This window comes from Montipora foliosa, chromosome 9, assembly GCF_036669935.1.
Source record: "Montipora foliosa isolate CH-2021 chromosome 9, ASM3666993v2, whole genome shotgun sequence".
Taxonomy (NCBI): Eukaryota; Metazoa; Cnidaria; class Anthozoa; order Scleractinia; family Acroporidae; genus Montipora; species Montipora foliosa.
In genome coordinates, this window is record NC_090877.1 from 8,613,240 (window position 1) to 8,623,239 (window position 10,000).

Sequence of the window (10,000 nt, forward strand, 5' to 3'; positions counted from 1 at the left end):
TGCAAAGCTTCGGTGAGGAGCAGTGACTCTTTTTGTTACATGCTCTTTAAAAACACAACTCTGTTGTGTTGATTGTTAATCCATAAGTAATTTCATTTTACTTTGATTGCACTGATGTTATTAATTTTGTAAAGTGGACTCTGTACTTGCAAGTATCATCAATTGCTGGAAACAAAAGGAATTGCTAATGAGTTAACTAATAATTAACAAGAAGTAAATAATAATATATCAACCTAATAAAGGAATTTATTGCTTTTTCATAAATTTCAAGAAATAAAATTCTCCAAATTTACACTTTGTAATCATTAATTTTGTTATTGACCCCTGGGAGTGGGACCCAACACATTTAACTCAGTGTAACACCAGACAATTTTACTCATCAATGGGGCAGTTCAGGCGTTAAAATGGCTTAACTCTTACACTGTAAATATCTGGTCTAACATTCGTGGCAGCTTGATGCATATATTTCTGAAGGCATCACAGCTTAAATGTAGAGCCTAATGATTTTAATCTCGCAGCTGTGATCATAATAGAACACTCTGTTTCTCGGCTTGGTCACCTCACACCAGTTGATGTTATGTTCCCCTGCAAGTACAATAATAAAAGATAATATACATGTGCACTTGATGTATGGTCCCGAGGGAAACAGTTAGTTTTGTTTTCCCTCGAGTCCTGATGTTTGGACTCGAGGGAAAACAAAACTAACTGGTTTCCCGAGGGACCAGCCATTAGGTGTTTTGTTGTATATTAAGACTTTTCCATCAACAATCGCAGCACAACGTACGGAGCGGGCAACAACTGTGGAATTGTATCCTGATCGAGATACATTTAAATTTGATCAGGGGCACATGACCAAGAACCAACCAATCACAGTGCTTGTTTTGTTGAGTGGAAGGCTACAGTCTCGGTCACAAATGTTGTAACACAGACGGCAATTTGCCCCCTCTCCCCCTTCAATGTTGATGTTTATGGGTTGGAGTGCAAAAACCAACCGGTAAATGCAACATTTTAGGGAGGGAAGAGGAGGGGTACGTTATTAACAGCTTTGATGCGCTTCACTTGCTGTCCAAGCGAAGTGTTACAACTATTTATGACCGAGATTGTAGGTATATAACAATGGTATTTGTAAAATTCAGCAGTTACACTGATTCAGCTTGGATCTAACAAACTCAGGGCTTCAGGCTCAATCAGGTGAAAGTGACTTGAGGATGGTTTACAAAGTGACGTAGGCATAGGCAGTGTGAATCCAGAAATACTTCAGAATAAAAAAAGAAAAAGAATCATTGTTGATTTGCTGCAAAGCAAACAGTGCAATGAATCAATCACATCTGTTTTTGAAAAATGGGCAATGAAAGGAAAGTCTTAGTTCTAACATTAGCTACGTTCCCTTTTTTCCATCCATGAAATAATGGGGCGAGTTTCAAATTTGAACCAATGTGTAAACTGACACCATCACATGAAAGACAATGTTAAGAATGCCTATCTGTCCAAGTTTGATGCTTTTAGGTCGAACAGAGACCAAGTTCGGACTTTCAAACATAGTCAAAAATCCTTACAAACGTCTCTAGTTTTGAGGCTGCGTACCCCCAAACCATATAAACTCTTAAATTTTTTTCGTCATGTTTAAAAAACGAGCAGGAGTGTTTTATCGGGTTTAAAACCACGAGGCGTAGTGTTTTATGGGATATAAAGCTCATGCATGTGACGTTTTATCGATGTTTTGATGGGCTGTTATGCTCGTGAATTATTAATGAGTTTTTGAAAAGTCAGTAATACTCATAAAAATAGGCAAACAAAGTGATTCAGCTTACCTATTTCAAAATAGTAGGTCCATGACAGGATTTTCCAGTTGCCCCAAATCTGATAAAAAATTTTAAGAGTTTATGTGGTTGTGGGGGACGCAGCCTCAAAATTGGAGAAGTTTGTATGGATTTTTGACTACGTTTGAAAGTCCGTTCGACCTAAAAGCATCAAACTTGGACAGATGGCCAATCTCAATGTCATTGTGTCAATTTATCGATTGGTTCAAATTGAAACTTGCCCCAGTTCCCTGCGCAATTCTGAAATGGCCCATAGAAACCTCTGATGCTACTTTTTCCAGATTTCTGAACCTCAATATCACATCAATCAAACATGTTTTTAAACATACTAAGCTGGTTGATGAAAAATTCATATGTCGTCAAATTCCTTATTGTTGAGGCTATGTATGCCACAGGTCTGCCAACACCATCACCAGAGGTACTAAAGGGAAGAAACAAGAACAATAATCTAACATATCAAAAGTGGTTTAGCGGTATCTGTACTCTTATCAAAAACAATATTTGTCATCACATTGGTTGAGATGTTGTGCGCAAGGTGAGTCCATAACAAATTTTGACCACTGTGATGACGAATATCATTGTTGATAAGAGTACAGACAATGATGAGCCACTAAGGATTTATTTTTTACCACAATATTCAATGCCAAAGAAAGTGTTTATTTCAGAGGGTGACCAAAATCATGACACAAAGAAAGAGAAGGCGTTGTCTATAACTTTCTTGAAATATCATTGGTTTATTTCCCAAAATGAGCATTCCTGATTGGCCATTACATTGCATGACAAATTGACGCAAGCATGATGCAAGCAGCGTTGTCTAGACTTTTATCAACAATGGCAAATTAGCCAATCAGATTGTGATGGGACCTCACATCCTGTTTGCACCTGCCCTTTTGGGTCTTCTTAAGTGCTACTGTTGTGTGTGGGTTTTTTTTTTTGGAAGTCAAACCCAATAAAGCTGTTTAAAAAAAAGAAAGATTAAAAGCAACTGTGATATAAAATAAAATAATTATTTTATTTGTGAGTTCTATTAGGTTATTACTGGAAGTAAAGATACACGAATTCTATTCAAATTAACACTTTTTTCTGAATAGATCTTCACTTACCTAAGTAGCACATGTATTGTTCTCACAAGATAAGGAATTAATTCAACATCATATATTACATCTGGAGGGAGAAAGAAATGAAAAAATGAAATGAAGGACTACACTTTAACCCTTCTGCTTCTATAAGAGGTTCCTCGTGGATAAGTAAAATTGTCTGGCATTCAACAGTAAACTTCCTCAGAGGCTCTATTACCCTATTGACAACTAGGAGTGAGACTTGACAGATGCTACTCTGTCTAAATGCCAGATGATTTTACTTGCCGACTGGGGGCGTCATACAAATGTACATTTAGCGTGCCTAAGGGATCAATGGGTTAAATTAATAGGGAAAGGGTAATGAAGTTAACAAAGTAGTTGTTAAACTCTTCACCAACCAATGGGTTCCCTACTGATAAAATGTTCTGATGATTGACAAAGTGAATTAATTCTATAACATGACCCCCTCTTTGGTAGCAAATGGTTTAAGAGGTTAGGTGATCTTACCTTGCATTTGGCATTGCGCTTAACCACTTCTGCGCAAGCTGTAAACACTCTGCACAGATCATCTCCTGATATTGTATAATTGTTATAATTACTTACCAGCAGCAAGTATGATCCCAAGAGGAAGCTTTGCAAAATGATCCATTTTCCAATTAATCCAGTCTAAGTGGCGAACAGAGACTTGTACATTTCCTGAATGGCGTCCACATTCCTCATTTAAGTGTTGAAAATTTAGTAAAGATTTCCTTCTGTAATAGGCAATGCGACCTCCACCAGTCGTGGTCGTATCCTCTGTATCGAGAGCTCTACAAGCCAAACAACTCCAACTACAGCCATATGGTTCCAAATAATGTCTTTCTTCACGCATGCCATGTAAATGTCTTTGATCTTTACGTGTATTTTCACAATTTCCATCACTTGGTGAGCATTTGCTCAAACAATCCTCCTGTCCAGAGAGAGTACTTTTTATCCTACCGGTAATTTCACTCATCCCTGTTGGCCGACAACTCTTCACAAAATTGTTCAGAATAAGATTGCATTCAAGTGTTTCAAGTACTTTTTCATGGCAATCAGTAAATATGTATTGGTAAGATGTACTTGTGGCACAAATTGTAAGTCCTGTAAGACCAGTTCCACTTCCTAACTCAATTATGTTTCTGAAAAAATAAAATAGACAAGGCATGCAATGACAAGGTAAAGGAAGATCTTCCAGATATTATGCATGCCGTGATTGGCCAATTTAGCGGGCAATATTCTATGGTATGGCCCACTAATTTAAAAGTTCGTTTTTGTTGCTTCATCACCATGCAGCTGGACAGCATGTTTAAAAAAGTTATAGAAACGTTAACTATGACCAAAAGTACGTCTATCTTTACAGGCTCTCCTGGACCACTAAATTAAAGTTGCTAACCTTCCTATTTGTCATCAAGAGAGTGATGTTAAAAAAAATGCACTCACCTTTCTTGAAATATTGATCGGCTTTCCAGAGCCCATTCTGCAAGATACTCTCCTGCCTGCATTACAAAAAGACAATTATTTCTGTTTGGCTCGTAATGACTTACATTCATTTAACCCATTGAATCCTGGGAGTGTAGTCTCCTTTGCAGCCGCTCAGGCCAAAGTCACAAAGGAAATGTTTCCATGATGTGAAAAGTTCTCAATTCCCAGTTGCATGTACCTAACTAATAGTATTGAGAAAGCTTCATTTGACTATGTTGGAATCTTTTTACAGTAATGTTGAATTTCTTAATATGGCATGATGAACAATAACATGATATAAAAAGCATACCATCCAGGTGTGAAGACCAGTTGTTCCTTCGGAGATGTACTGTTGTGTTTCTTCAAGGGTTATCAATGCACCACAAGGCTACAAATGTATGAGGGGTATTAAAGGCAGTGTGTGATAAACACAAAAAAACTCAAGGGTGGTCAAAGTATTTGAGCACAAATTCCTGGATATTGAAAAAGAAAAAAAAAACCTGTGGGAAGCTGTTAAACTTTGAGTCACAAATACAATCATGTTACACCTATTTTACAAGCATAAAGAATTAATTTCAAAATCTTACTTTTAACTCTCAAGGCTCTCAATTGTATGGCGCCAGCTGATAGACCTTATTCATAAATGGCGGTCACATTTATAATTCTTTTGTCCACGTGCAAATTAGCCTACCAAGCCTCATTTTAGAGCAAGAATTCTTTTCAATTCACTGTATGGTATCGAGGTTTGGTAGGCTAATTTGCACTTCAACAAAAGAATTATAAATTGGCCGCCATTTATGAATAAGGTCTATACTGGTAATTTAATTAATGAAAGGAACCATGCACACTATTTGCTGTGCTCTAATTCAGGCATGCTTCTATTGCACCCAGCAATGACAGGTCTTTCAGTCAGTGCATTTGTGCCCACACTTTGGAATGCACTCCTGGCTAGCCTGCGTAACATTAGTTCTCTTTTCACCTTTTTAAGTCTTGTCTCAAAACAGATATTTTTAAACTAGCTTTTAGTTCTTAGATCTTACTGAGTCTTGTCTCAAGACTTGTAAGCTTCCATAAATTAGTCTTTAGTTGTTAGCATGTATATATTTACATGTAAGTATATCATAAATAATATTATATTTTAAGGTTGTAGTATTGTAAATGCACTTTTGATCATTTTTATGCTAAATAGCGCACTATAAATTTAATTTAATAGATTCTTCTTCTTCTTCTTCTTCCTCTTCTTCTTCTTCTTCTTCTTCTTCTTCTTCTTCTTCTTCTTATTATTATTATTATTATTATTATTATTATTATTATTATTTTATATCAGCCATAATAAAGAATCCCAAAAAAATAGCTAATAACTCACCCTATGATTGCTTAACCCATTGACTCCTTGGGGTTCCCCATTGATGATTAAAATTATCTGGCATTTAGACAGTGAGAGTATGAGAGTAAAATACTAAGTCTGGCCAGTTTTAGCCGGTTTAGCTGTCAAAGGGTTAACCCTTTCACTCCCATGGGGTTCCCCATTGACGAGTAAAACCATCTGACATTAGACAGAGTAAAATCTATAAGTCTCATTGGCCTTTACAGGAGAGAAAGGTTTAAGCTGCCCTTGAAAAAATATTCATAGTTTCAAATATACTTAAATTGATATTACTGGTATATTCTTACCAATGTGTACATTTTATAGCACTTGTCATCCAGTTGTTCTACTTTGCTAAACACTGCCCCATAAGCTTCATACATTTCATCACATATTTCACTGCCCTTGTCTTCACAAAGCTTAAGGAACTGCTTCAAAAATAATCTTTGGTATGACACTGAAGGAGGGAACTTGGAATTTGATGTGAAGAAGTAGGTCTATTTTAAACAAAACACAAAGCAAACATGTTTTCCTCAATTGACCATAAATCAGTGGCTGGCAGTTAGAGTGAAACTTTACTAAGACCACTAGCAAGCAGCAGCATTGCTATTATCACAATATCCCATTTGAAACCATTTGTCACATGAACACATTTCATCATATCACTTTTCGGGGAAATAAAAAGAGAGTCTAAATTAATGCTGATTTTAGTACTTACCGTATACCCTTTAATTAAACAGATGTTCTTACAGGTGAAAGAAATTATACGGATTTGTACGGTAAAAGAATGCTTTGCCCTCCAGTCACACTTTAATGACTTTCAAACCAATCCTTGAATTCCTTTTAGTTTCAATCCACTTTAAAAATTTCCCCTAGAGATTTGCAAATGCGATAATTTCAATTCTTGCTCATCTATTCTCGCTTGCTCTACCTTTAGTAACTTTAAAAATCTCCTGTCTTTTTGTGGTCCTTTACAATGAAATAAGGGATCGTTCATTATTTATGTATCAGCAGCAAACATCCAGAAACCAAAAACCAACATACAGCTGATTCCAGCTGGCTGTAAACTGTGCTCCAAGGTCACACATGGACCATATAGCGGCTGCCACAGGCGCCTTTGTATGCTTTCGGTTCGACCTTGTTGAGCTGCCTTGTTGCTGACTAATTGCGACAGCGATTATCTGCGACAATTATTATTATTATGTGGAAGGAAAGTCAAAACTGGACACTGGTCTGCGCGATACGCTGATTTTGTGACTTACATGCATTAGGCTATCTGATAGGGTAAGCAATAATGTTTCAATGATTTACAAGGTAATTTTGTCTTTGCTCATACCAGACATTCGCCAGGTGTATTTTTGGCATAATGGCTAGTCATATCTACAGTGTACATGATGCAAATATGGAAATAAAATCATAAATGGAAAAAATTGGGGGTGGGGGGGGGGGAGGTCATCAATGAAATATTGAATTAAGAGAGGGGCTACTTGCCATTTTAAGACCTGAGGAGGGAGGGCCTGGCAAAAATTTTCATCTAACAAAATCCTTTCCCCTCCCCCCACCCCTCTACATAAATGATCACCGGTCCCTAAGTCACTGGAAGGCAAAAGCTTCTAGCTCCTAAACAAAAAGGGGGCATTACTACTGTAAACCACAAAACAGCGAAACACCAAAACAATAAAACACTGAAACAGCAAACCGAAAAACCAAAACACAATGTATGACCCCACCATGCAATGAATAGTACTAACCAACAAAGGCTGAATTTTGAGATTAAATATCCTTTTAGGCCTAAAACAATATTTAATCTCAACTCCAACCTTTTTCAGTTGGTACTTTCAATGTATGGTGGGGTCATACATGGTGTTTCGGTGTTTCAGTGTTTCATTATACTGTTTCAGTGTTTCATGGTTTAGTTATGTCCAAACAAAAGTATGGACTAAGTGCTCAAGATTTCTCTGAAAATTGGCATTCTGGGTAAGTAAAACATGACCCTTTGATAGGCCATTTCCAAGTTCATGTCTGCCACCTCTTCAGTATCCAGGGTCGAAGCGGAATCATGAATCATGGATCACAGAGGTTAAATAATTAGAAGGAATCATGAATTTTTACGTTCAACTTTTGCACTTAGACTTGCTATGAAGAAGAGGCAGACTTGATCTCGGAAATGGCCTATTCATAGAATTTACAAAGTTTAATGGGCATGTGACCAGTTTGCTGCAAATGACCTAATATTGCCATATATGGTCATTGACATAATCTTAATCATCATTGTCATGACAATGACCCGAACGAGAAAAGTGTTTTCATTAACTCGAAACTCGATTTGGCAGCAAAAACACAACCGCGTAACGCCTGTTGAGATTGAAGATCTCGAAATAATGTGATAGCACAGTGACAGCTACAATAGCTAGCATCACTAACTTTTGTTGAGGTTATCATTACCAACTTACGGGGTTTGCTTGCTTATCTCCATTAGGTCAAGACATCTTTTCTTTAGTAGCTGAGAATCAATCACTATAAATACAAATCTCACCAACCCTGTTTAGTATTTCTCTTTGCGTCTCAGGATCAAGACTTGTCTGCTCTATTTCCTAAAAAAACCGAGTGCATTCTTACTAAAAAGGAAAAAAAATACCATTCCTACAAAATTAAGCGACTCACTTTCCATATGAACCTCTTCAACTGATTCATTTGTAAGTACTGTCTTTGAATTTCTTGAAAACTTTCTGGATTCGGTCTGTCCGCCATGTTGACCGTCACAGAAAATCAAGAGACTGGATTCTAGTTGACGCGGAGGTCGCCATCTTTGTGCTGGGTTGAATACACTTTTGAAGAATGTAAGTAGATTCCATGCAAATCCTGGGACATCTCACTGTTATTAAGTACTTTGAGCTTAATTTACTCTTCTGGATATATATTTAGTGCGTCCCATAAACTTATTTCCCTGATATTATACCATATTCTCTTATTCTTTAGGGGTCGCAAAAGTCGGTCGCGATCAAGATCGCCTTCGGCGCGAAAGGACAAAGAGAAGAAACGAACTTCAAGCACCCGTGGCCGTAGTCCCGTGAAGTCAAGTAAAGGGAAAGCTAAAACGAGAACAGATGAAGGGAAATCTAGTGTAAAGAATGGTGCAGACAAGGGAAGCAAAAGACGCGGTCGCAATCGTTCTTCTAGCAGGTAAAATTAAGCCTTGGCATCTTGACTCCAAAGATGGATGTAATTAATTAATTTGCGACAGAATTGAAGTATGAGTAAGGCCATAATCAACCGTATCTCTTAAAAGTAAATTGACAGAGTTTCAGCATATCCATGACTGAAAGCGCGTACGTATCTCGGGTCACGTCCCCACGTATCCGGATATTTTTGAATCCGCAACCTTTTCTTTCCGGATTCAAAAATATTCCCATCCACACGTAGCGTATTCAAATCGAATTTGCCCGTCCACACGTATCCGAAACGTATCCGGATTCACCCCAGTACTCAGGACTCCTCAAGGAAATAGAGGTAACAGAGCATGCGCCATAAAGAAATAATATTTCCCTCGGCATGCATCTTGCTTGTCATCTCGATCTTGCTACGTCATCCAGATAAAAAAAATTCCAGATGTAGCGTGAACACGGTTCGTGATTCATAGTGGATTTTAAAATATCCACTCTGGAGAGCATATTCATAAAGTTCCAGATTCACCCGCGAATTCACCGGATACATGTGGACGGAAGGCATATCCGGAAAGGAAAAGTTGCAAATTCAAAAATATCCAGATACATATGGACAGGGCCTCAGAGACACATCAGACTACGAACAGACTGTTCACGGTGTTTTGTCTGGTATACTGTATACTTACTGTCTTTTATGCTCAGTTAGAAGGAACTAACTAAGAATTGAATCCGGCTCTGGTTCATTTTTTTGTAATCGATTTGCTTGCACCTAAAAAGCGACGAGAGAAAGATCCCGCGCAGAAATGATTTTAGAGGCAGGTCTAAAACACTGCTCACATTTCACAGGTTACTGGCATTCCCTGCTTCACTGATGAATAATTGAGCCAAATGTTTTTCCCTAGACCTGAAGCAACATTTTTGTAGAGTGATTCATTGACCCTTTTGGTGTTGTGTACTTATCTGTCGCACAGTGACAATTTATTGTACACTGACCTGTGACCTGTGACCTGTGTGTTTAGACCCACCGTGATTTTAGTGGGTCCCTGGGCTGTTGAAAGTCAACCATCATGCTCTCCAATACACAGTCTG

General features: G+C 37.8%; 3 protein-coding genes across 4 annotated transcripts in view; 2 read left to right on the top strand and 1 right to left on the bottom strand.

Annotated features, from left to right (window-relative positions):
• LOC137971115 (testis-expressed protein 2-like) overlaps positions 1-299 on the top strand; it is an 8,963-nt gene extending 8,664 nt beyond the window's left edge. The window contains exon 4 of the mRNA XM_068817843.1: positions 1-299. This exon is cut by the window's left edge and continues 896 nt beyond it. The gene's annotated coding sequence lies outside the window, so the exon portion shown is untranslated.
• Positions 290-8,576, bottom strand: LOC137971117 (protein-lysine N-methyltransferase EEF2KMT-like). Of its 2 annotated transcripts, XM_068817846.1 has the most exons (10): positions 8,412-8,576; positions 8,288-8,341; positions 6,056-6,244; positions 4,692-4,769; positions 4,361-4,416; positions 3,503-4,059; positions 2,924-2,984; positions 2,150-2,241; positions 1,812-1,860; positions 458-585 (listed from the first exon to the last, which is right to left on the bottom strand). In XM_068817846.1, the coding sequence occupies exons 1-9, from the start codon at positions 8,496-8,498 to the stop codon at positions 1,817-1,819; spliced, it is 1,218 nt and encodes a 405-aa protein (XP_068673947.1). In that variant the 5' UTR covers positions 8,499-8,576; the 3' UTR covers positions 458-585; positions 1,812-1,816. The 2 variants fall into 2 exon arrangements, with proteins under 2 accessions (XP_068673946.1, XP_068673947.1); XM_068817845.1 differs by lacking the exon at positions 1,812-1,860 and having other exon boundaries at positions 290-585; positions 8,412-8,575.
• Positions 8,494-10,000, top strand: part of LOC137971120 (RNA-binding protein with serine-rich domain 1-like) — a 5,084-nt gene continuing 3,577 nt past the window's right edge. Inside the window, exons 1-2 of the mRNA XM_068817847.1 lie at positions 8,494-8,587; positions 8,727-8,930. Coding sequence (XP_068673948.1) covers positions 8,586-8,587; positions 8,727-8,930 — 206 coding nt within the window. The 5' untranslated portion in view covers positions 8,494-8,585. The remainder of the gene's footprint in view (positions 8,588-8,726; positions 8,931-10,000) is intronic.

Coding starts and splice junctions, on each gene's coding strand:
- LOC137971117 (XM_068817845.1), bottom strand. CDS start 8,498: ATGGCGGACAGACCGAATCCAGAAAGTTTTCAAGAAATTCAAAGACAG. Junction 8,342..8,411: donor TGAAGAGGTTCATATGGAAA/GTGAGTCGCTTA, acceptor CGGTTTTTTTAG/GAAATAGAGCAGACAAGTCT. Junction 2,985..3,502: donor TGGGATCATACTTGCTGCTG/GTAAGTAATTAT, acceptor TTCTCCCTCCAG/ATGTAATATATGATGTTGAA.